At 59.7% G+C, this 26,107-nt stretch overlaps 2 protein-coding genes across 2 annotated transcripts; both read right to left on the reverse strand.

Moving 5' to 3' along the window:
• Positions 1 to 6,592: 6,592 nt before the first annotated feature.
• LOC119101213 (serine/threonine-protein kinase RIO3) lies at positions 6,593 to 12,774 on the reverse strand (the record flags this gene model as incomplete). The annotated part of the gene is given in 8 exon segments (XM_037224504.1): positions 6,593 to 6,808; positions 7,139 to 7,265; positions 7,427 to 7,635; positions 9,057 to 9,236; positions 9,780 to 9,898; positions 10,606 to 10,796; positions 11,180 to 11,274; positions 12,452 to 12,774. Coding segments are annotated over 7 exon segments (1,137 nt in total), but the record flags the coding sequence as incomplete, so codon positions are not given.
• On the reverse strand, positions 12,448 to 24,281 carry LOC119100696 (histone-lysine N-methyltransferase ASH1L). The gene is made up of 19 exons (XM_037223772.1): positions 24,161 to 24,281; positions 23,763 to 23,927; positions 22,893 to 23,110; positions 22,220 to 22,446; positions 21,651 to 21,837; positions 21,175 to 21,335; positions 20,728 to 20,835; positions 20,500 to 20,640; positions 20,151 to 20,180; positions 19,916 to 20,027; positions 18,668 to 19,030; positions 18,152 to 18,291; positions 17,444 to 17,561; positions 16,036 to 16,174; positions 15,347 to 15,586; positions 14,936 to 15,035; positions 14,607 to 14,768; positions 14,193 to 14,289; positions 12,448 to 12,452 (listed from the first exon to the last, which is right to left on the reverse strand). Exons 1-19 carry the CDS (start codon positions 24,208 to 24,210, stop codon positions 12,448 to 12,450), a joined length of 2,763 nt encoding a protein of 920 aa, XP_037079667.1. The 5' UTR covers positions 24,211 to 24,281.
• Positions 24,282 to 26,107: the final 1,826 nt, after the last annotated feature.

A 26,107-nucleotide genomic window follows, 5' to 3' on the forward strand; every position in this document is an offset into this window, starting at 1 on the left:
GAGAGAGAGAGAGAGAGAGAGAGAGAGAGAGAGAGAGGAGAGAGAGAGATGAGAGAGAGAGAGAGAGAGAGAGAGAGAGAGAGAGAGAAGCAGACAGCAAGTGCGATAGCAGAAGCGACAGAAGAGACAGCAGAGGATACAGCGGAGGAGGCAACAGAGGTAACAGTGCATGTAAAAGCAGAACCGAAAGGAGAGGAGACAGAAGAGGAGCCATGAGAGGAGATAGCAGAAGAAACAGCAGAGGAGACAGCAGAAGCCAGAGCGCAAGTGACATCAGAGGAGGCAGCGAGGGCACCGGCAGTGCCGTGCGGCATGTCCGGGCCGCTGACCCAGTGCGGCGCCGCCGGCCGGCCCGACAGGAAGCAGTCCGGAAGGACGGTCGCTGACCCAGTTGCGCGAGGCGACCTGACCGGCCGGGCCGGTCGGCCAGTGGCGGCGGCGACGCTCTTCCAGCCGCGCGGCCGCCCGACGGCCAGCACACCGCCCCCGGAGTCGGCAGCGCCAGCATGTACGCCCGCTCAGCACAGGTGAGCACCCGCCGCCGGCCGTCCGGCCACGCACCACGCTCGGCGCTCGGCCGCAGGGTGGCGCGCTCGGCATCAGTCAGTGGTTGGCTGACTGTAGTTCGTGGTCGCTTTTGAAATTGAGAATATCTGTCCCGATGGACTTCAAGAAGTTTGCGTTGCGGACTTTGGGGACTTTGACATTTCCTAATGACTTTTTACAGCGTTTGCGATGGCTTTGTGTACAACAAACGCTCCGCTCTGTGGCTTCAAATTATCGCAAGCTATGTCATCAATACGGTAACAGCATAAAACATACCGATTTCATCTCAATCCCAGGAGAATAGCTTATAGGTCACGATGTTCTGCACCCCTAACACTTTATCACTATTTTCTCTTCAGTTACCCCAGCTTAAGGGGTCACAATGGCCTGGCCTGATATGTTTTTTTTCTGTGGCCAAAAGATCATCCACTTGCTTATAATTAACATGCATTCCTCAGCTATCATATCATCCATGCATGATCCGATATCTTTTCTTACGGCGAGCAAAGCTGTATCATTGATTCCAAGCACAATGGATGCTGCGGAGTCTAGAAACTAATGATTTCGCGGCAAAATACTTGCAATGAACTCATTCAACGCCAAGCGGCAAAGCAAGCAATGCACGGCGCCCCGACCCAATGGCATCTTCCCAGACGATTCCTTAGATTTGGGCCTCATTACTAAAAAAAAACAAAACAGTCCAACCACTGAATAACCACCACAAATGCACTATTCGTCGCGCAGCTAGGATCCGATCCAGCGCAAAGCGTCTGAGCAGGAGTCTGAGCCAGAGCACACACGGTCGCCTGGCAACGGCACGCTGTCGGGCCAGCACCAACCATACGAGCAGGCGCGCCGCCACCCGGCGGGACGGGCCAGCTGACGCCACGCCCGCCTGTCCGCCTGCCGACAGATGTACGCCGCGCTGTTGCTGCTGATGGCGGCCGCTGCCGCCGGCGCGCCCCAGTTCGACTTCAACCAATACCCGCCGACGGGGAACGGCGTGCGGCCCTATCTGCCCGACGAGTCAGACAGCTCGGACGAGCTCAGCTTCTTCCAGCGCCTCATCCGCCCGTGGACCTGGTTCAGCTCGTGGTTCGGCGGCGACGACGACGACGAGGAGGAGCCCGTCTTCGGCGGCTACGAGACGCCGTACCGTTTCCCGGGCCAGCACGTGGCGCGGCTGGATGGCCGGCCGGCGCTGCAGCACCGGCCGCAGTCCTACCGGCCGCTGCCGCCGGCGCGCTACACGGGCGCCGCCGCCGGCTACCAGACGGCGCGCAGCGACGCAGAGTACGCGCCGGCCGAGAACGCGGCGCCGGCGTCCCGACGCGTCCCCGCCGCCGCCGCCCCCGCCGCCGCTCCCGCCCAGCCGGCCGCCGGCGACGCATAGCGAGGCTACAGTCCGACTCCAGAGGCGCTGGACGAGACCTAAGACCTGACGAGTGGCCGGCAGCGGGCGCCCGGCGATGGCTCCAGTGGTGACCGGGCCGTCCCGAACTCTAGCTGCGCCCGGCCAGTCCAGGTGGGCCAGCCGAACGCCGCAGGTCGTGCTCGACACGCGCGCAGTGTGCCAAATGGTCACCGACCGTAGGCAGCCACTCATTGTGCCGCCAGTATGTACTGTTGTACAAGCGAGTGGCACCTGCCACTTTGTCGCATATTTATTACGCACCTATTTATAGCACATTCACCGAAATGGAGGCATTTCACGCGAATGAGTATGCTTTCAACAGCTTTTGTTATGTTGCCTAGTGAATAGGTCGAATAATACACGATGCATATGATTCTGAGACAGAACGGACTGCGATCAAGTCGGCCCTATGCTCGAGAAACACGAACATTGATAAGCACGCGGAAGCTATACGAAAATATTTTTTTAAAAAAAAACGTTGCTCAAGCAATGTTCAAGCAAGCAATGGCTTGCACTGCACTTCGCTACACTGGGGCAGTTTATGCCTGCCATACAGACACGCCGACCTCCAATTGTAGCTGCTCAAATCGTAGTCTGCGACACTGCCACGACGGTGCGGAACTGAAAACCTGACACCTGTGTGATGGGCAGCAAGGCTCAATATTTAGGTATCTATGTCACGCGAAAATTAACGAGACTGGATAAAATAGACACGCAAATGTACCAGCCCTCACCCCAGGCATGATTCCCACATCCCCATCCCCATCCACGCCGGCCGGCTGCTACCCGCGCCGCTCCGGTGCTGACCCGCCCGCGGCCTGCAGTCTGGACCTGCCGACCGGCCACGCCGGTCCCGTGACCTGCCGGCACCCCCTCGCACCCGCCGCCAGTCGTGCGGCGCTGACCCGCCCGTGGCCTGCAGTCTGAACCGCCGACCGGCCACGCCGGTCCCGTGACCTGCCGGCACCCTCTCGCACCCGCCGCCGGTCGTGCGGCGCTGACCCGCCCGCGGCCGACGCGATCGCGCCGATTTGCGCCGCGCCGGCCGCGCTATCGCCCGGAGACGGGGCGGGCGGGACGGCGGGGCCGACGGAGCCCGGCTGGAGCCGTCGGGCGGCCCGCCGGCGACCGGACAACGCGACCAAGCAGACGGACGGCCCACCTTACACGGTCGAGTGACCAACGAGCGGCGCACACAGGGCGCCTGCGGGGGCCGCCGACGCGGGGGCGGTGACGAGCACCCCCTCACGCGGCTGCCTGCGCCGCCGTGCGGTCGACCGTGGCCAGGTGTCACCGCAGAGCCCGGCTGGGACCAGCGAGGTCGCCGGCCCCGGGCGGCGCGGCCGGGCCACCAGGCGTGACCGGCACGGGACGCACGCGGCGCCCCCCATCCCCGCCACATGGTACGGACGTCACGGCTGGCGGCGCTGCCGATCGGCCGAGTCGTCCGGCGCCGCAACGGGACACGTGAACCGGCACAAAAACGACCCGCCGCCGGGTCACAGGTCACCCGCTGGCGGCCCGCCGTGCCGGGCGGCGGGGCCGGAACAGCGGCCAGTTCACAAGCAGCTGCAACCGCCGGGCATCTATGCCGTTTCCGGCTGACAAGAAGGGACAAAGCGCCGCACGTGGCCCGGGAAGCGGACCCGACACCATTCCGCGGCTTCTTTGCCGTCGGAATGAAGACCGCGAGCTCAAAAACGGACCAGCAGGTCACGCACGGCGATTTGTTATGCTCAGTTCAGTAGGCGGCTTTCCCCCAGCAACGTGGCGAAGTTCTCGGAATGAAGAAGCGCGTGCGTCTCAGTGTCAATTTTCATAAAAACCGTATAGCCCTTGCGCACGAAGTGCAGATGCTAAATGCTACGGACTGGTGCCTGGAGTAATAAACACGCGCCGTGTATTCCATGCATCAAGCATACAAGCAAAGGCTTTCTGGGAAGACAGTTCTTATTCGCATTTCCAGAATTCAAAAGAGGTAACCCCGGTACCGTCAGCAGAATTCCAGTACGGCGCGACGTCCCACAGTGACCACCACATCCGGAAAGCCCGACCTTTCTGCAGCGGCAGTATCCAGTTTTCCGGCGCTTTCATCGGCCCGGTGTGGCCATTCGCCACAGCGGGCCGGTGTAGCGCGCCAGTCGGAGCAGCGGCTCTGGGGAGCAGCGCAGCGTCGTCTCCGGTCTCGCTCCCCGTCTCCCCGTCTCCCCTCTCGATGGCCACATCGTCCACGTGGCCCATGTTCGCTCGGCGGCCGGGAGAGTCGCCGGTCCGCGGGTCAGACAAGACCGCAGCCGGTAAGGAGTCCCGGCGAGAGATAGCGTGACAGACCACATGACCTGAGGGGCGAGCGTAGGGCACCGTGCCGGCCCCGTGACTTAATGCGAGACATGGCGTCAGGGAACACTGCCACCGCGACCTCCGAGACGCGGCACATGAGAAAACCGCTCCGTTAGTCACGGAGTGGCAGTGCACCAACGAGCCCCATCCAGTCGTGCTCTAAGATACAGCTTCAGGATACTTCAGCCCTGTCATCTCAGAGTAACACGAGATCACCGGCCCGGTGACCTCGGGCTACAGCACTCCGTCAGGGAACGGGCAAACATTTGACGGCAATGATGCAGACAAGATTTCAGCAGAGCCGTTGAACGGGTCACCGGAAAAATCGGGCTGCCCCGTAACTGATCCGGGATGAGATGCTATACAATAGCCCTAACAACGCGCCAAACCGTGGATTTGGCACCGCTGCCTGCGCCGTGACGCGGGGACATCAGGGCTACCTAATCTGTTGAGTATACCGGTCTCCGGTCACCAGCGCATCTGTATATAACCAGTTACCAGATAGTGTGCCAACCGTACAATACGCAAACCGCGCGGCGTCCGACCAGCGGGACGGCGCAGCGACGACTGCCGAGTGCGGGCTGCCTCAACCTGGCAAACGCCCGACGCACACTCAGGTCCTGCCAGGACAGCGGGCCAAAAATCGCCAGCCGCCAACCCTAGCTGAAGTTCAGTTGTACTTAGCGAGAGCTTCGGCGCAACTCATACACCGGGAGCATTAATGCCCGGCACGAAAGGCATCCGCACGAAACTTGCGCAGCGTGGAAAGAGCGAGCAATAACAGACGCGACATCCAGCTCTCTTCGCGTCTTCATCTGTCATCGCTGCCGAGCTACGCCATGCGTCCTCAGCGCGACCGGCCACACAAATCGAGCCGCACATCTACCAGCACCAGTGCCCGTTGTCGTTTTCTCCTCGGTCAAAATATGTTTGTTAGTCCAGCGTGGCTGTGAGGCCCAGCCGCCCGGAACTGGGACCGGTTTCGTTCCGCAGTGCGCTGGTCTTTCCTGTGGTTGGAGAACCTGTACTCGCCACGTAACTTGAATAGCAATGCTGTATTTTGTTCGCATTGCAATGCTGCAGGAAAATAACGCCTGCTCCAAAGCTTTTACGAAATTGTTTTGAAATATATGTATGCAGCTTTTAGGGAACGGCGCTCCTTGTTCGAAACTGCATGAAGCTGTGATGACTGGTTGAAAAGATATTCGTTTCTGGAAGGCATGCCATCCAGGGCAATCTGATCCGGGTCCCTTCATTTGAGCATTCTATCGCGGTCCACCACGACTCGCCTGCCCTGAGGTGTCGCCCGTTATGAGCACCCGACCTTCCCGGTACCCCGGCTGGAGCCTGACACGTGTCTGTTGTCACGACATAATCGACATGATGACACACCACTTACGCATGATCCGGACGGGTCCATGTCAACTACGTAGAACCCGTCACATTTGGAGTTCAGGTTGTATGCCGTACATGTCATCAGTAACATCTGTGCCCAGCACTTCAGCAATCCCTAGACACTAAATATGTCCATCTGGAGAGACCAATGGCGTCTTTCTAGACTTGAAAATACCAAAAGCCCACTACTTAAGCTGGTTTGGGTTCATGGCGTTGTTTTAATACTGTTGTTTTAATACAGCGAATTCAACATCTTCTCCAGTAAGTGCCCCACACTCTGCTATGGTAAATTATCCAGCATGAGTCTGCCCCTGCAGTGGATGCATACGGCATTAAAATGTAATTTATCGCAAGTAATCTGTTAAAGTCTAGTCGGTGCCCAAGTGAGCATGCTCTTCACGCAGTCAAAAAAAGTTTGGGGGGGGGGGCGCATCCAATGCAAGGAGTCATGCAGCAAAATTCACATACCCGCCCATTCACTGGAAAACGAGTAACCAGTGGAACTTGACTGCCATCCCCGACGGATAGCGGCCAAAGGAGCCACCATGTGCACCGGCGGCCACCTCCACCAGAGTCCACAGGTGCACACGACAGCCGGGCGCCCCGGGTCGACCCCGTCACAGCCCCACCAGACACCGGCGGCCACCTCCACCAGAGTCCACAGGTGCACACGACAGCCGGGCGCCCCGGGTCGACCCCGTCACAGCCCCACCAGACACCGGCGGCCACCTCCGCCAGAGTCCACAGGTGCACACGACGGCCGGGCGCCTCGGGCCGACTTCCGGCCGTTACGCCGCCAGACCCCGGCCGCCGACTTCGGACCACACCCGGCCGTCGCCCCGCCAGACACCGGCAGCAGACTCCCCACAGCAGACTCGTCCCTCCACCGACACCCACCTCCAAAACCTGGTTGTAGGCGTCGCGCCACTGTTTCTCGGTGAGCTCCACGTCCTTGAGCTTGGGCGCCGGTCGGCGCGCCTCGCCGATGAAAGACATGAGCAGCACGTGCTCCTTGAGCACCAGCGGCAGCGGACAGCGGACGCCGGCGCGCGTCAGCCGTTTCAGGTTGCACAGCTCCTTCTCGGCCCACAGATGGATCAGCCGGCGCGGGTTCTGCGGGCGCGATGCGTCGGTCATCGGGGGTCCGTCGAGCGAGGGACGGAGGGACGCGGAGAGCAGCAAGGTCTGCATCTGACGAACGCGTGACTGGTGCAAAAACAGACGGTTCGGTGAGCTGCTGGACATTACCCACCGTCCAGCGTAGGAGTGCATTTGAGCAATGCGTTCAAAAAGCATTGATGTGGCTGACTAACGGTGTAATTTATCGTCCTGCCTACTTGTAATGACGTCTCCGCACGCGAATTACTATCGATGATAATGAAATAAGCTGCTATAAGACAGAATGTACAAAAGCTATTCCGCCTAAACAACACTGCTTCACACCTGTTTGGCCATGCGATCCTTGAAGCGCTTGTCCGCCTTGATGTACTTCTCTCGAGTCTTGAATTCATTCAGTGTGGTCTTGAAAACTTTCAAAACACATTCGTCCGGGACCTCAATCTCATCCGAGCTGAAACACAAAATGCCGAGCATCAGCCAACACATTGAACATCCAGGCCGGAACGATCGAACACAACGCCAGCCCGTGAGACGCATTCACCTGCGGCCGGGCGCCGACAGATGTCAGTACTGTCAGCCCCGGGGAGCCGCCGCCGCCACCGTGCTACCCACCTGCCGCCACGCGCGTGGAACACGTACGCCTCCTTGCCGGTGCTGATGGCACCGTTCACGCCGTCCACCACGCCGCTGTTGAGCATCTTCAGGATCATGAGCCGCGTGGGGCGGTCCAGCGCGGAGGACGTGGCACGGTCCTCCTTGTCGGCCACGCGGTGTTTGCGCTGGCCGTCAGCCCTAGCGTGCTTCCGCAGCGCGTTCAGCACCTGTCCGGGCAGAAGAGGCGTGTAAGTGGCACCGGCGGAGACGTGTCAGTGACACCGGCTGAGGGGTGTCAGTGGCACCGGCGGAGGCATGTCAATGACACCGGCTGAGGGGTGTCAGTGGCATCAGCAAAGGCGTCCTAGCGGCACCGGTGAGTGGCACTGCGGGCGCCTACAACTACTCGCAGCACGGACAATGGTCAAGATCAATGGCTGTGGACCGACAGGCGGTGCCACCCAACAACGCCGGACTGGCGAGAAGGAACACTCGGCAGCCGACGGCACCGACAGGGCTGCCATCTGGTGGTTGGCGAGCGGTGGGCACAGTCACGCAATAAGACTGCAGCATGCCAAACAAGCGCTGAAGCGGCGAGCACAGTCACACAACACGGCCGTGGCATGGCAAAAAAACGCTGTGACATCCACAAACTAGTTATTCGCAGTGTTGGTGAGCAAAATCGATGCATAAGGAGCGATGAAATTGGTCAGCTTCTGGGCTAAGGAATATAGTAGGATTGTCGACGTGCTTTGTAAACATCTAACTGCACCACAATATTGTAACTCGCAACTTAAACGCTTTGTGCAGGGGTATATCAAGCATCCTGTTTCAGGGATTCAATTTGTCAGCCAACGCCCAACAGTGCAGCTAGAAAACTGCTTGTTCTCGTCATTTGGGGGGAGGGGGGGGGGAGAGGCATGGCACCCTCTCCTCCAACAGGATCTGGTAGCGCTTCTCCGACCGTTATCTACAAATCCAGCAAGATGCGCAACATTTGCCAGCATTGATCAAAAGTCCTACAAACCATCATGTAACAGAGCGGTTTCGAACTATTGACACACCACAATTCATCACACAAGTGGGATGTCACTGCTAACCTGCATTTATGCATTTTTCCTTTGGTCCACGAAAGTACTTGGTTACTAAGGAGTGTGACGCAAACGTACAAATGACGCCATTCTAGACAGATCACCATGATACATAAAAATCCTAAATACCAGTATTTTAAGGATTTACCACAACCATGTAGTGTCTACCTCCAATATCAACAACGATGTTCAACTACATTCCTTCTTACTCAACCCTGCATCATGGTATCGCGCGTAAAGCACAGCAACGGCTGCTTCGATGTATGCGGCCAAAGTCCCAACTATGACCTCAGTGCACCATCTAAGCACAGAACAACACTGCCACATTCAAATGGGCTGGAATCCGCTGGCTGCGGTGACCCGGACAGGAGAGTCCGAGAACACAGCTAATCAAATACTCGCAATTCCTCTGGGAAAAATCTCCAGGCCCCCGCCCAAATTATATATGAAAAACAGCCCCGCTCGCTTCTCCACAGCACTTCACCGAGCTTCACAGAACTTCACTCCAACACTTCGCCGAGCAGTGCCGTCGCGGGCCGGGCGGCCAGGCCACTCACCCCGTTGTTGATCTCCATGTCAAAGCTGCCGCCGTCGCCGGTGCAGATGTTGGGCGGCAGGTCCATGACCTTGCAGGCGTTCTTGCGGCCGGCGATGTGTCGGTCGTGCTTGGTCACCATGCGGTCGTTGTGCACGGTGTAGCCGCAGCGCGGGATGTGCGGCGCGTCGCGCTCGCGCGTCTGCGGCGTGGCAGCCGGGCACGCCGTCAGCGGTCGGCGCTGGCAAGGGCGGTAGCCCTCCCCTCCCCCCCCCCCCCCACACACACACCACACACAGACACACAGCGGCCGGGCACCACGTGCAAGGAAGTAGCGGCGAGGCATGGGCTCCTGCGATGCGCGGGGCTTAAAATTCAGATTGGGTGAGGTGAGCGCGTCGTGAGAACAGGGACGATGCTTTTTTAATGGCATGATGAATCCACTACCTCAGCTGTCAATGTTTGTTGGGTTTTAGCGCTAGAACGACAGTTGCCGAGCCACAGCAACACAACAGCAGCAGCAACAACAACATACATAAGTATCTATGAACAACAGCAGCAGGAAGGATTTCACAGGAGGTGGAGCTCACAGAAACGAATATTTCATGGATAAAATCACACGTCCGGGCATTGCCACAGCTTTGGCAATTACCCCTTTGCCCAAAAAGGTACGATTTCGTTACTTGGTTGCCCGCTCCCCGCGTGCCAGTGGCTCCCGTCCGACCCGGGGCGACGCGGCACGCACCTCGAACGAGTCCCACTCGCACGTGCGGTCCACGTCGTCGTCGTAGTCCTCCTCCTCCTCCTCCGACTCCAGGACCGGGTACGGGTGGCGCAGGCGGTACATCTCGTAGCTGACGCTGACTGCAAGCGCCAATCACGACGCTTAGTCGGGCTTGAACGTTGCGTGGGCCCGAACATGTCGCGTAACTACAAGAGAGGCCGCTGGCCTAGTATGCCTTACTTGAACTTTGAGAACATTGTCAACACAAACCCAAACAAGCCAGCATGCTTTCTAGAAGCTTATGTTCAAACAGTGATTTACATCAATATTGGATGCTAAAACATCCATCTCTATTAGTATCTGTATGAGACATGAAACAACTGGCGGCTCTCATAAATACATGATCACCTCATTCCATCCATAGTTTCAAACACCTTTTTAATCCTGGCGAGTTTGACGACCATGGCACGCAACATTGTGGATGAATAATGAATGCCATAACATGGTGACGGCGTCCTTGCTGGTGGTCCTCCCATATCTAAAAACTCGCCCAATAATATGACAAGAAGAGGCCAGAACACATAGTGTATTACAGCATAGCATACCACAATAGAACCTGAATAAGGTCAGCACACATTCAAACACACCAAAACTGTCAGGGAGACAAGTGAATGCTACCTTGCAGCTTTAAACAATGGATGGCAGCATATCCCAAACAGTTATTCTCACATTTTTTTAATGGTGGTAAAAACTACTTTTTCAGGACAGGTGATATTTATGGACTACCACACTAGGGCACACCAGACCAATCTCAGGGAATGCCACTGGGACCACCGCACACACTGACCCTTGGAGTCACCGTTGACCTTGTTCTGCTCCCGCTGCAGCATCTCGTCGCACTCGCGGTCCAGCTGGTCCTGCATGAGCTGGGCCAGCAACAGGTCACTGCTCACATCCTCTTCAGGAAGTACCTCCACTGACTCCACACTGATTGGGGTGACAGCTGGCACTGCAGCCAAGCCAGCCAGTGCATTTTCCCTGCATGGGTTGGCAAGGTCAGATGGTAGTGGTCAGTGGGATGGCACCAACTGGAAATGACAGGCATGCATAGGAGCTGGCTCTGTCCCTTGCACCAGAGTATGGGGCATTGAGATTGCTTTTAGTTTCTGTAAGTTATGTTGATGAATTTTGTATTCTTATTCAACAAAAGCATCCATATGTCACCATGAATCATGTCTATGCAATACAACTAGATGTAACTGTAACTATAACTGTGAACCATCAGCAGTTGTTTTTTATCCTAGCACATGTCCCAAGTAACTCAACCAAACAGCGAATGTGGGATAATCCAACACATCAAATTAGCACCATTTCTTGCATTGTCAGCCAAATTAATTAATGTGTATGTTTCAGACACATACTTGTTTTGTAAATCTACAGCCATCTGCTCTGACATGACATCCTGCAGACTGGTCTCTGCCTGTTTGATAGAGCCCCACACCGATGCCACTGCCATCTGAAAACATACATACACACATCCATTTAGGTACACCAGATGTATTACACTGCAGTAGCTGACAAGGACATTAAGATTAAAATTTGTATTCCAACCAAATAACACATATGTTATACTATAACAAAGACATGGCCCTTATATGGCATGTGCTGCCAACCCAATACATTCTGCCTCGCTACCTAATGACAAAACATGCCTGCTTCCTGATAACAGCACCTTACGTAATAAGAAATGCATGCTTTTAACGTGATACTTAGCCTTGCAACTTAACATTAGTTTGGGTTTGCTAATGCATTTACCCTGCCATTTCACAATAAATGCAATAGATATTCCAGCAGCTGAAAGTGTTCTCAACTTGGTTTGTCTGTTACTGAGTGAAACAACACTTCTGGACCATACATTAGCAATGACCTAATATTTTACAGCTCACTAGGCACCCACAAAATTAGCTGGACTACCACTTTCCAGCCAAATGTTGACATCAACTGCAGCATCATCATAAGTCATGCTACTCAAACTTCCATAATAGACCAAGGCAACCACTAAATCTTTACTGACAATTCTTTACAGGGTAAAACTATTGTAACATCAAATTTAATACAGCCAAAGAAAAACAGAGAAGCTAAAATTCCATATGCACTGGAAGTGCACACCTCCATTAGCTGGAGACCAAAAATGATGAAAACATAGGTTCTGGTAAAAGCTGCAAATGGAGCAATTACAATTTTGGGGAGGTTGACTCTCCTGGATCCACAGCACCAAAAACTTGTGAACCAGTTCATATCAAGATACAATTGTGGAACATCTAAAAAACTGCACAAGCTTGTGCTGTGCCCATTCCAATAAGACCTGCCTTTGGCCAGGGGTAGTAAGCCCACTTAATGAACAATCTTTCCTATCACAATTTGTTTATGGCCTAGATAATGCCCAGCAACAACAAACTGAGTTACCTGGACAGTTCTAAAAATACCAACACACCAGGTACACACCAGATCAGGACTACAGTCAGAACAATCACTCTATCCTATCATAGCTTAGCTTTTCCCATAACAGTTTCTTTTGACCATCATACTTTTCCAAACAGTATGATGCATCAGCTACATAGTAAAACACAACACCCACAGGCCACAGCAAAACAAATGACCTGGGAATGTAACTCCATCACAGATTAGCTCACCCTGAAATGAGGTTTAGGAGTATGATACACGGTAGCAAAAGTACTTGTCAGTGGTGAGACTAGGACTTGGTCGAAGCCCCGATTTCTGTTTTCAAGCGACTTGTTCCGAGTGCTAGAAATCGCACCTCTCTTACGCGCCCCGAAAACCACTAAATCAGCTATCACAGAAACTTCAAGGGACCTTCTAGATTCACCGAGGGTAACAACTTGCCGCGTCCTGACTGTGAAGGACAGCAAGTTGATAAATACCAATTTTGGATGGCACAGAGATGTCGAAAGGAAGGGGCCGAGACGACCTGCGCGGCGCCATCCGCGTGCCAAACAATCGTCCCACTCAGTTTGCCTTTCGACGTTAGACCGCGCCAGAAACGCCACGGGCTTCCGACACACTGTTGTGCAACCTCGCCGACCAATCAGAGGCTGGGGCGCAATGTGGTCTCGTGGGCCCGCCTTGGGGCAATGGGCCAGGGGCAGGGGCTCACTTTTGAACCGTGTTCGTTACGTCAGTGATAGGATTATGTGACTCAAGGGACCACGGGAGATGGCAGGAGGCAACATTGCTACCTTCAAAATAGGTATGTTTCATCACCCTGCAGCATTTTCATCGAAGGGCATCAGCTCACGCTCCGCTCGCATTACTCATTGATCAAACTGATGTAGCTGTTAGGTGATGTATATTACTGTGGTGAAATGATGTGATGAGTTCAATCACATAGGCGAACAGCGATGACGAGCCAAAAGGTACAACACGGGGAAGACATATCACAAATCAGCCCTCTGGGCTTGTAAAACAAACCGCCAGGCTTGTAACACAACTATTTACACCGAATAAATAGCATCATCACACCTCCCGCATAACGGTCGCGTACTCCGGCACCTCTAGCTCTATGAAGCACAGTGCAAAATCTAACAGCGACTACAGGTACAAGCATACGGGGCGACCGCCGTCAGTCGCCGACGTATCACGGTTGGCCGCCAGGCGGCACGCCTCCCGGGCCGGCGGGCGGCTTCAGCCCCCAGTCCTGACAGGCCGTTGGCCATCGTCGACCTCTGGTCCTGCCCTCAACACCAACGACTCGCGCGCAAAGTTGGTGATAGAAGTCCCACCATTTGAGAGCCCTGCGGGCCTCGCGCCGGGCCAGCACACCAACATACCACGCTTTTTGTACCATATCGAGGAGCATTGACTGAGTTTCGCAGTGAAATGTTTCAAGCCCGTCAAAGGAAATGCGGCGTAAGGTGATAGAAAACAGCATGTCTATGCTGTTCACATCATAAGCAGACTAAAAAAGCATCCTTAATTCAAAACTTCATACACAACGAATCAGCAGAGCCAGCATCCACAGGCCAAGATCATGACAACCTCACAAGATACTGGCAGCATCAGAACATCGGAACAAGAAAAAGTCTGATAAAAAATCCAGGTGGCCACTTAGTATGAAAAAACATCCTCCAGTCCGTCTATAGCCTGAAAACACTCTCCTCCTTAGTCATCTAGACTTAAGACCAATAAATACACTCCTCGGAGCCACACTGAGCACCTACCAACCGCGGAGCTTTGTAAGCCGGCGGTTCACGGGCGATAACAAGTCAGCTGACGTCACCAGGCTGTCAGCGCCCCTGGCGGCCGACTCGGCAGTTGGACTGCACGGCCGGCCGCGTCACGCGTCGCCGCAGCAGGGGCAGGCGGCGCGCGGCAGCCGCGGTCAGACGCGCGCCGGCCGCCGCCGGTGCCGCTTGCCCGAGTCGAGCAGGTGCGAGATGTCGACGGCCGGGCCGGGCAGACGCGCCAGCAGGCGCAGCAGCACACCGTCCAAGCGCCGGTACTGACGCGCGTGCTGCGGCAGCACACACCGACAGTCACACATCGGCACTGAGCGCCGACTCCTCCAAGCGAGTCAGGCCAGTGTTCTAACGTTCACATCGCACGCGGCGATTACACCGCCATGCACGATGGAAATCCCACCAATGACAACCCATCCAGAATAATGAGAAGTTGATTGATTGGCCACAAAATACAGAACAATACGCAAAATAAAAAAACGACCATATCGCCAAGCCGCACCCGTCTAGCACGCGGCGCCGGTGCCTGTCTTACACCGCCTGCGCCTGACGGCAGTCTGACAGCCGCGCCCGCGCCGCCGCGTCTGCTTACCTTCTCCTCCGGCGTCTCCGGCTTGGGCGGCAGCGCCGCGTGCCTGGACACGTCCCTGGCCGCTTTGGGCTTGGCCGGCTTGGGCACCGCCTGCGCCTCCTCCCTTTTCTTTGCCTTGGCCTTCTCCGTGTTGATCTTCTTCGCCACCTCCTCGGCGTGCGGCTGCGGACAAAACGGACGTCACTCGCTGGCCAGTGACGTCATGATAAACAGCAGAACCACGGCTTACTCACAACTCTGTCCTGCATGGCAAATGTGTGCACGCCATAGGGTCAACTGTGCACGGCGCGACTTCAGCATGGCCGCCATGCTGAAGGGGCGACGCTCACCGTGAACGTCCTAGATATCTTCAGGCGCGTCTCGAACGTGTCGAACGCGAAGGCTTTGGTGCAGATCGGGTGTCGATTCTTGTTGATCTTGGCAAACAGCCTGCGGGTACGGACCGGAAGTTACGGCGAGCCCCGTTTGACCGTTACAAAATGTCACCAAAGGTCGGCTCGCCACACGCTCCAGAGCGACCGCAACACCTCCGCTAAGGCAAAGCGACACCAGCCGCCGAAACCAAAAGATCTGTGAAAAGACACCGGCGCCACTGGTGCTGAGGTCAACATCATGGCGCAAGAGCAACCCACCGTTCGGGAGACCCGCGCAAGAGCCACCCCGCATTTGGAAAACGCGCGTGGAGCCTCGGCACCCCACCACCCATCTCTGACGGGCCTGGCGTCACCGCCGCAGCTCACCTGGCCGACTTGTCCACCCGGTAGTCGCAGATGTAGACGCTCTGCTCCTGGGCGCCGACCGGACGGCCCTTGCAGTAGGTGTTGGCGTCCAGCACCCAGCAGGTACCCACCACCAGCTCGAGCGGCACCACCTCGTACAGCGGCGAGCGCATCACCTCCTTCGGGTAGAACTTGCGCGTCGGCTCGTGGTATGTCTCTTGAGGCCGGCAGTAGTGATAGCCGAAGGCGAACCGTGCGCCGCTGGAAGGTGACCGGTGGTCAGGGCTGTGCTCGCGCACGGGGGGGGGGGGGGGGGCGGTCAATGTGTGACAGGTGCGACGGCTCGCGTCGCGTTTGATTAAGACCCCAGAACGACGCCGTAACTACAAGGTCAAATGTTGGCGTCCGTAGCCTCGGTAGGGAGCACTACGCACCGCTCCCGCAAGAGCATCACGAACGGACGCAACAATGTAACGTCACTCCATGACGTAACTAACGTAACCAACACTAACGGAAGGGCACACATGGCATAATAAAACCATGTGCAATTGAAATATTGGGTTTTCATTCCTTTCGGCAAACGAAATACGTCACGGGTCCACACACGCATAAACTTCCCCTTTGAACATACGCTATTTCAAACCCCATGCACGCAAATCCACACGACTATCGCTGCAGCCGCCACGGGTCTGCAAAGTGGCCAGGTGTACCTCTCGTCCTTCCACAGCTTCTCCACCCGGAAGATGAGCAGGTCCTCCGGCACTAGACGCGTGATGTACTTGTAGGGCACCATGCCCGCCTCCTGCGCCGCCTTCACCATGTTGCCCTGCATGATGTACACGCAGTCGCCTGCCGAGAGGACGCGAGCGTCAGGCCCAAGTCTTGCACTGCGCAGTCACGTCACGTCACGTCACGTCACGTCACGTCACGTCACGTCTGACCGTCACGTCACGAGCAGCGCCAAGCAGTCCTTAAAGGAAATGTCTGACATCTAAAAATATTGAAGTTAACATCAGATATGATGACGCAAGCTCGCGTATAACTATTGGTACACAGCTTAAGTACAAAAGACCGCTCTGGACAGCACAATTCTCTGCTGAGCTCACATGCTCCTCAATACGTCATGGTTTGATTACGTCATCGTGCCTTGCACAACATTGACTAGGAGCCAATTGGCGACCGATATATCTTGAAATCGCGCTCGTTAACGCCAGATATGAACGCCTCGACAATGATATGTTTCCTGCCCTTGATCGCCGCATGGCTTACGGAACGGTGGGACTTGAATGACGTTATTATGACGTCATGAATGCCAGGGTGACTGAAATACTATCACCGATTTACCTTTCCCCGTTTTTGCGGGCGTTTAGCTCAGAAACCAAACGTGCTTCGGTCTTAAGAAATGTAGGATTGTGAGCAGCACCGAAAGGTCTTCAAGATACCTATTTCAGTTCAAAACTGTATATAAATGTGGAACACTCCCCTAAACCCGGCAATCCCGTGCGTGGCAGCGCCAGCGGTGCCGTCTCCTTACAAGCCGGACGGGTCTTGCCAATGAACAGCACAATACGACCTTCAACCTTCGCACCACCGCGGCTTCGACGTTACACGAGATACTGCCGCTCCAAGCCTTATCAGCCACGCCCCTAAAACTGGATCGGCGGACGTGACCTTCGCTGAGGGCCGGATCACCGCTAGCCAGGGCGGCCGGAGCCGGGGGTCCGGGGGCGGGGGCGGGACCGGGGGCCGGGGCCGGGGCCGGGGCCGGGGGCCGGGGGCCGAGGGCCGAGGGCCGGGGCCGGGGCCGGGGCCGAGGGCCGAGGCCGGGGCCGGGGCCGGGGCCGGGGCCGGGGCCGGGGCCGGGGCCGGGGCCGGGGCCGGGGTCGGGGCCGGGGCCGGGGCCGGGGCCGGGGCCGGGGTCGGGGCCGGGGCCGGGGTCGGACCAGGGCCAGGGCCGGGGCCGGGGCCGGGGCCGGGGCCGGGGCCGGGGCCGGGCCCGGGGCCGGTGGCCGGGGGCCGAGGGTCGGGAGCCGGGGGTCGGGGGTCGGGGGTCGGGAGCCGGGGGCCGGGGGCCGGGGGCCGGGGGCCGGGGGCCGGGGGCCGGGTAGAGTGGCTTACCCTGGCGAACCTGCAGGTCGTCCCGCACCAGCGACAGGTAGTAGACCAGGCCAGGCTCGGCGTCCTCCGGCTGCGGCTTCAGACGCACCTCCGGGCTGAGGTCGCGCGGCTCGCACAGCTGCCGGGCGATGTGATCCGGTGTGAGAGAGCAGGAGGCGCGGGGCACACACAGGACTGAGGTGGTGCGGAACCCCCGGGCGTCAGAGGGGGGAGGGGCCTAGGGGCACACACAGGACTGAGGTGGTGCGGAACCCCCGGGCGTCAGAGGGGGGGGGGGGGGCTAGGGGCACACACAGGACTGAGGTGGTGCGGAACCCCCGGGCGTCAGAGGGGGGAGGGGCCAAGGGGCACACATAGGACTGAAGGACTGAAGTGACGCGGAGCCACCGAACGTGAGGGGGCGGGCGGCCGGGACTTGACAGCCGGGAGAGCAGCGGCCGGCGTGAGGATCGCGCGCGGTGACGTTACACACCAGCTGCTGGTGTCAGAGCCTGGCACAGACTTAACCAGGCAACGTCTAGACCGGACACACAGACAAAACAGGGCAGCCGAGGTGGATGCCAGAATCCAGCCCGGACACATCATAGCAAGGCAAACGAGAACCATGGCCCCATCAATATGTATATCAAACGAGTTTAAACTGGAGGTAATTGACAACAGCCTACGGTGACCATCGCGTGCCCGGCCGTCCCGCGAGCGTCGACTCACCTCGCAGACGTAGCTCTCGACGGCCGGGTCGGCGTCCACACAGTCGCAGTGCTGCCAGATGAGGCAGCGCTCACACTGGATCATGAGGCCCTCCTCGCGGTGCAGGTTACACACGCACCGGATCGTGTCCTCCTCGCCGTCTGCCGGCCAGACCCGACACGTCAGCAGGGTACCGGCACGACACAGATGGCGACGGGCCGGCCTCCGGGCAGCAGCAGCAGCAGCAGTAACGATACAATCTGCTGAGTCAAGATGGCAACGAAAGACAGCTCCTGGTCTTTGTGCCGAGATGTGCGGCGAGCGCTGCACATTACACAAAACACCGTCTCTTCGGGGTTGGTGTCACATTCACAGAGGAGCCGCAACTGTCACCAAACTTGCAAGCGTAGCACACCGCCGTACCACACCCCACCTATCGCCGCGACAACACGCCCGCTGTATACCCCTATGAGGCCGATACACGGCCGCCACGCCCGCGAAGGGGCGGAGCGCGGTCGACGCACGCGCGCCACTAACCGAGGCCGCTGTCCTGGCGCCGCTTGGCCGGCGGCCGGAAGCTGCTCGGCGTCACGCCGAGGATCTCCTGGATCTGGCTCATCATGACCGTCTTGAACTCGGCGTACTTGTGCTTGAGCCGCAGCACGGCCGCGCCCACCGGCGAGCAGCGGCCGTGCGCGCGCAGCTGCGTGGTGAAGAGCCGCCGGAAGTCGTGGTCAAACGCGTCGGCCGAGCGGTACTGGCCGGTGACGATGCGCCGCTCGATCTCGGCGATGCCCAGCGGCTCCGGCAGCAGCGAGACCGACTCGGCGTCGGCCGGCTCGACGCTCGGCTTGCGCGGCAGCGTCAGCGCCTCGATCGGGCTCGGGTCGAGCTTGTCGCCTGAGCCAGGGGCGGCGGCGGCCGGTCAGAACGGGTGGAAGCGTCCCGACGCCCGCCCGGCGCTGTCCCAGCACAGCCAAGGCGAGCGCAACACCCGGGGGGCGCCGACAGGGCGGGGCGGGGGGGGGGGGCCTTCTACTGGCGCACAGGCTGACACCGGCCGGTACCACTGGCTATATCTGCAGCTGATTAGACAATACGGCGAAGCATAACGGCGGCGAGTCGCCGTTTGTTACCGTTTGGCAAAGGTTCAGTTATTTCACTACTGTTTTGGCGGCTCTGTTTCGCTCTAATGGCAACTCCGACAGCCTATGTCGTGGTAACTGGTTTTTCAAGTCTCTCAAAGATATTTTACCAGTGTTTAGAGTGAACGCGATGCAACTTTAACCCACATGCAAGATCTGGTCACCCTCCATTTGATTGCGCCCTTTTACTGTACTGCTGCACTACTTCGATTTCTATCAACCGTTGTCATCGCACTGCTCACATTTAGTATTTATTGTGCTTTGTTCTTGCATGGCCTTATATGTGATTTGGAAGCCGCACCTCCATCGAAAATTAATTAATCACACTAAATAAGGGCTCGACCTTTCGTGACCACATTATTCAGCAATACAACTGTCATACACGTGTGACGGCCGCCCAATGCAAGCGAACTGTACACGCCCAGGCTGCAGCAGGGCGCATCGAGCCCCAGCACAATGCGCCAGCCGAGGGTCGCATCATGACTGACATGACATGAAACAGCATACGACTACAACCGATGCTTACGTCTTCACTCGATTAAAAGCTTGACACGAAACACGCGAGTCGTAACTGCCAACTTATGTATACACTGTTCGCCTAGCCGACAGACAGAGGCCCACCGCCGGCATGGCCACTCACCGTTGCAGGCCACCACCGCCTGGTAGATCTCCTTGAGGATGTGCGCCAGCCTGAGCTGGCGCACTTTGAGCGGGTCATCCTCGGCGGCCGCCAGGCGGCGGGTGCGCACCGAGCGCGAGCTGTCGAGCGCGCGCAGCTGCGCACGGAACGTCTCGCCCTGCGGGCCGGCGGCGGCGGCGGCAGCGCCGGCCGCGGCCGCCGCGGGCGCCGGCGGCGGCGACTCGGCCCGCGCCTGGTCCGGCAGCCGGTCCCGCTGGCGACGCATCTGCGGACGCGGCAGCGGCGGCCGGTCAGCGGCACGGCCGACAATAAGCGGCACGCAGCGGAGCGGAGCGCGCGCGAGAGACCGCACATCCCTCCTGGAGTCAACGATGAAGGATAAGCACCGCAACAGAGGACACCCCGGGCCTCACACACCTTGGAATGTTTCACCCTTCACTCGTAGACGCAGACTGTCAGGCTACCCTAGGTCACTCTAGGTCCTCGCTACGGATGATATACCGACCACCTGCCTCCCCCCGCACTGTCCGCATGCCAGCTCGCCGCCTCGGCTCCGCGCCCCACCCAGCACCGCCGTCACTGACCTTCTCGTAGTTGCGGACGAGGAAGGAGCGGTGCAGCCGGATGAAGCGGACGTCACGCGCCGAGAGCGGACGCACGGGCAGCGTCTGGGGCTCGCGGCACACCGACTCGGGCTGCTCCGAGCTGACCGAGAGACGGCGCTCCTCGCGCGCCGCGCCGCCGCCCGGCTCGCTGGCGGCCGGCCGAGCCGCCGCCGCCGGTGGCGCGCCGGCAGCCGCGGCGGCCGCGGCGCGCGCCCGCCCACGCCCGGGCGGTGGCGGCTTGGGCGGCGGCGGGCCGACGCGTTGAGAACGGCCGCCAATCACGCCACGGCAGTCCGGCGAGCCGCAGTGGCACTTCTGCGGGTCGGGCGGCGGCGGTCACAGCCAGACACAGGCCCCCCACCTGACATGGACGCCGACTGCAGCACCGATGGTTAGCAACGACAGCGGTTAGGCGTGGCCCAGTGCTACACAGAGATCGCCTTTCCAACACCACTTGTGCTACATATGCATGTTGTGACGCTGCTGACACGGCCCGGTACCAGCCAGCACGATGAGCATCTATGCCGTTGTCATAGCTCATGCACATCCACATCTCACACTGGGCACAAACCACCACTGCCGACACCTATCAGTGGGACCACGGCAGCGCGCGCCGGCCCACACGCCGCCCCGTGCCGCGGCCGTCGAGCTGACCTGGCCCACGGCCGGATTGAAGAGGGAGAAGTTGTAGTCGTAGGTGAGCTCGGTGCCGGCCGCGATGTCAGTCTGGGAGAAGAGCGCCATCCGGTGCAGGCCGTTCATCTCCCACTTCTGCATCTCGCAGTTGGGCGAGCACGAGTGGTTCACGAACCGACCTGGCGGCCGGCACACCAGTTTGGGAACTCCGGCTGCGAGCGCGACCGAGACTTAATCCCATAATGTACATATGGTGCGCGCTGACACGCTAACCTGCACACGCGTGGCATTCACGACAATAGGAGGGCGCAACAGTACATTCCTAGCACTCTAATCGTCCACGCATACGGTCAAAACGGGCTGGACCCACGCAAGGCTGGCACGGCGACCGCACATTCCGCTCCGGAAACCAGAGTCTAAAGCAGCCGGTCGGGGTGGCCGGGGAGACCGAGGCGCGGCAGCGCCGGCGGTCCGGGCGTGGCGCGGGACTGTACCGATGCTGCCCATGCGGTGGCCGTCGATGACCATGCCACGGTCCAGGTTCAGGCAGTAGTGGTGCTGGTCGTTGATGTAGCGCGTCTGCATGCGCCGCTTGAACTCCTTCTCGCTGACGATCTCGCCCACGTACTCGAGGATGAAGGTGCCGGCCCGGATCGGCCGCTTGGTCATGATGCCCCAGCCCTGTAGCAGCGGCGGCAAGATCAGTCAGGTCAGCGGCCGAGTCACGAAGCCCCAGCGTCGGGATTGGCGTCGTCCCGTCCGGAGGCGACCCCCATCGGAGCACTTGAACGGTCACCGGGCCTTAGTGCTGTGTGGGCGCCACCCCGGGCAGGCCCAGGCCGGTCGAGGCCACAGCACCTGCTCGGGTCGCCGTATGAGAAGACCGATACCCAGTTAGTTCGGTACACGATCGGCCCTTTCACAAGGTCAGCACATCAACCGAACCATAACAAGCACGAAAATCAATTGCCATCGCCGTTAGCTCACGTACCCCAGCGCCTCGCGGAGCGGCCACACACGTCCGCATCAGCCGTGCAGCGGGCCCGGACTGGCATCAACGTACCTTCTCTCCGGTCATGAACTTGACGAGCCCGGGCGTCCAGCGGTGGCGCTGGATCCTCTGGTTGTCGCAGCGGTCGCCGCACGGGCACGACGAGCTGCTGCACTCGACGAACATGACGCGGTTGATGCAGTCGTCGCCGCAGCCGGGCCGCTGCGGGTCGACTGGCGGCCGGCATGAGCACGTCTCCGCCTCGCGGTACGGCGGCGGTTTCACGTCGAAGTAGTAGTCTGCGGGGCGCCGCCAGGTGGCGTCAGACACGGCCACAGAGGTGGATCTGACGGAGAGTTGTGCACACGGGGCTCGCCGGCCGCTGGCATGGGAAGACGAGACCCGGCAGACAGGCGAGGTACCGTAAGACGACCCACCGTCGCCGGAGACCAGCACCAGACGAGCGGGCACGGCAAGCCATGGCACCGCCTGGGCGATCGCAAGGCAAGTGACTTAGCAGAAACATAAGCAAGTACGGTTCTGTCGTGAGCTCTGTGCGATCACTGACACCATATTAACGCACCAAAAACTGTACATCGGACGTAACATCACCATCATCCCTGCGACAGTGCGCGGAACTGCCCTCCATGCCTGAAATGCCCGAATATCATCACGGCGAGGTCTGCCGGCACAGCTTCCGCCGGCCCTGCAGCCGCGCCTGCACCGTGCGCCGCCGCTCACTCACTGGTGCGCAGCTTCTTGTAGTTCCAGGAGGCGACCGTGTCGCGGCCGGGCAGCTGGGCGTTGGCCTGCAGCCACCAGAGGTCGTAGGGCAGCGTGAAGTCGCGCAGCCGCTGGCGCAGCCACTTCTCTTCGTAGCAGGGCGGCGGCAGGAGGCCGTGTGGGTGCTCGGACGGCTCGTAGAAGAGGCGCGACTTGTTCAGCTCCGGCCGCTCCGACTCACTGGCCGCGAGGTCGCGCGACACGGTCACGGCCGGGCGCCCGGCACGGTCGGGTCACACGGCCGGGGACAACACGCTAGGCTAGCGCAACAGGATACCATCACAGCGCAAACACGGGACGGCCGGGTCGCGTGACTGGGGTCAGTGCTCAGCACGAGATTGAACGATGATGCCCGACTATTGAGCGGGGGTGGTCACAGCGGAGATCATACGTCGGCCGAAACTGATGGGCGCCGGAGCACCACGACACAACTGAGATCATGCTGCTCCAAAAGACCAGAGCATCTGAGGGCCAACAAAGTGTACGGTATACATTCAATTATGAGCACGGTACCGCAGCCAGCAAAAACAAAACATCCAGGCAAGCCCAGTGGCTGGACAAATACGTTGACTCGCAATGACAGACTATTATCATAGGTGTGATGTTTCGCGAAAGGATAGGGTTTTTGATGACATATGTCACAGGCTGCCACGCATCCAAAAAACACCTTATGCAGGGCCAAGTCGGTCAGCACTCTGACGAAGGAAGCGGACAGAAGACAGCACAGAGAGCAGGAGGCAAAAGCAGACCATTATCGCGTGGTAAATTCCTCAGCTGAGGCGGCTAGTCACGGCGTCTCGGAGCCTCCACACCAGCCGGCGAGCGACCGCACCTTTCCACTTTGTAGAAGTCGGAGAAGAGGCCGGCCGTGAGGTACTTCTTCTTCTTCCAGCGGGGCGCGGCCAGCTTGTGCTTGCTGGAGGCGGCGGCCGGCCGGTGCAGCTCGTCACCCGAGGGCACCTCGCTCGACGGACCCGACTCCGAGATGGGCAGGTCGCTGCGGCGCCGACGGACAGCTGCTAGCACGCTGGGCCGAGGCCAGACGACGCAACACGACGGCGAGGACCGCGCTACGCGAGGCGAAGCCATCCGGCCAGGGAAGGCCACCGCGCAACGACGTGTCAATGTACACGGCAGTCATCTTTGAGCTATTCATGGGCGCATGTCCTTCACAGTTCACGCACTAACAAGGTGCGCAGGACAAGTGCGAATGCGAAACGGTGTCCTCACCTCTCGAAGTAGATGTCGTCCTCGTGCAAGGCCAGGTCGGGCTTCTCCATTCTGGCCCGTTTGTTGGGACCGGAAACCGCCTCTTTCTTGCGCTTTCTGTCTGCAGACCGGCCCGGTACCGACCCACTGCCGGCGGGGGTGGCGGGGGCGGCTGGGGGGGTGGCGGTGGCGGCCGGGGTAGCGGCCGCGGCGGCGGGGGTGGGGGCCGCGGCGGCCGCGCTGGGGGCGGGGGCAGAGGCGGAGGCGGTGGCGGCAGCAGTGGCGTGGGCGGGGGGCGCCACAGCGGCAACAGGCTGCCGCTGGCTGCGATGGGCCGGCCGGGCGCCCGCCTTCCGACCTGACGGCTCCCGCATCTTGTCCAGCCGCACCACCGGCGTCTGGTGCAGCTGTGCCGACGACGGCGCCGGCATCGGCGCCGGTGCCGTCGTCTGCCGTCGCGGCCGCCGCATCGCGCGCAGCGACAGATGATTGCCGCGCGCCGCCGGCTCCGGCCCGGGCTCGGCGTCCTCGGCGGACGGCGCGGGCGGCGGCGCAGGCGGCGGCGCCTCCTGCTCGCCCGCCGCCGCCCTCTCCGGGGTAGCCGCCGGCGTATTGGGCACGGCCGTCGGCGTCTCGGGGGTGTCGGCGGGCGTCTCCGGAGTGGCGGCGGCCGACTCCGGCGTGGACGGCGTTGACTTGAGCCGGATCTTGCGCTTCTTGTTGGGGAAGCCGGTGCGATTGATCTTGCGGCGCTTGCGTTTGACGACGAGCGAGGCGGCGTCGGGCGGCGACCGGACGGACTGCCCCGCCTGACTGCCGGCGTCGGCCTCCGCGGGGCCGAGGTCGGCGTCGCCGGCCGGCAGCGCGTCCGGCACGGCAGCCGGCGCCGCGGCCGGCGCTGCCGCGGTGCGCGGCCGCGCCGGCGGCGGCTCGGCGCCAGCAGGCGGCGGCTCCTGGCCGTCCGCCTGCGCCGACCGCGACCGGCGCGGCTCCGGCTCGGCGTCCGCGGCCGGCTTCTGCGTCCGGCCGCGGCGCCGTGCCGAGGCCGCCCGCGCCGCCGCGCCGCCCTCAGGTCCTGACCTCGACTTGGCGGGCGGTGGCGTCGCGTCCGCGTCCGCTGCTGCGCGAGCGCGGCCGCGCGGCTTCTCGGGAGCCCGCGCGGTCTTGGCGGCGGCCGGAGGCTCGCTGGCAGTCACCGGCGTCTTTTGACTCGCCGTGGCGGACGCCTTCTGACTCACTGCTGCACACGGCTTGCGACCCGCCGCAGAGGACGACCTCTGACTCGCCGCAGCAGCCGGCTTCTGACCTGACGCCGCCGTCGGTTTTTGACTGACAGCGGCAGAGGCCTTTTGGCTCGATGCACCAGACGACTTTTGACCCACCGCAGGAGATGGCTTCTGACTCGCTGCGGCAGACGGCTTTTGGCTCGCCACGGCCGACGGTTTGTGATTTGCAGCCGCAGACGGTTTGTGACTCGCAGCCCCAGCCGTCTTGTGACCCGCTGCAGCGGCTGGCTTTTGAATCGCAGAAGTCTCCGATTTGGCAGAGGTTGGCCTACTCGATGACTTCGAGCTAACTGGCTTGTCAGACACCTTAACAGATTGAGATTTCTCCGACGATTTCGAGATCACAGATTTATTGTCGGCAGCCTTGGCAGGCTGAGCCTTGTCCACGCCTCTGGCCGGTGACGACTTTTCAGAGGATTTCGGGGTTTGAACTTTATCCGCCGCTTTCAACGGAACCTTTTCCGCTTTGGGAGCAGGGACTTCCGCCGCTTTGGGAACTTGCGGTTTTTCAGCAGCTTTGGCGACGAGCGGCTTTTCCAGGGGCTTCTCTGGAGCGGCACTGGCCGAGTCGGTTATCGTTTGGCTGATATGGTGGTACCGCTTCTTCAGTGGCAGGCACTGCTCTTTCGCCTCGTCCTCCTGAAATGCAATGCAAATAAAATCTATCACCGTAAGGACAAAC

The sequence above is a fragment of the Pollicipes pollicipes genome, unplaced genomic scaffold (assembly GCF_011947565.3).
Source record: "Pollicipes pollicipes isolate AB1234 unplaced genomic scaffold, Ppol_2.1 Scaffold_4881;HRSCAF=5763_pilon_pilon_pilon, whole genome shotgun sequence".
Classification (NCBI taxonomy): Eukaryota; Metazoa; Arthropoda; class Thecostraca; order Pollicipedomorpha; family Pollicipedidae; genus Pollicipes; species Pollicipes pollicipes.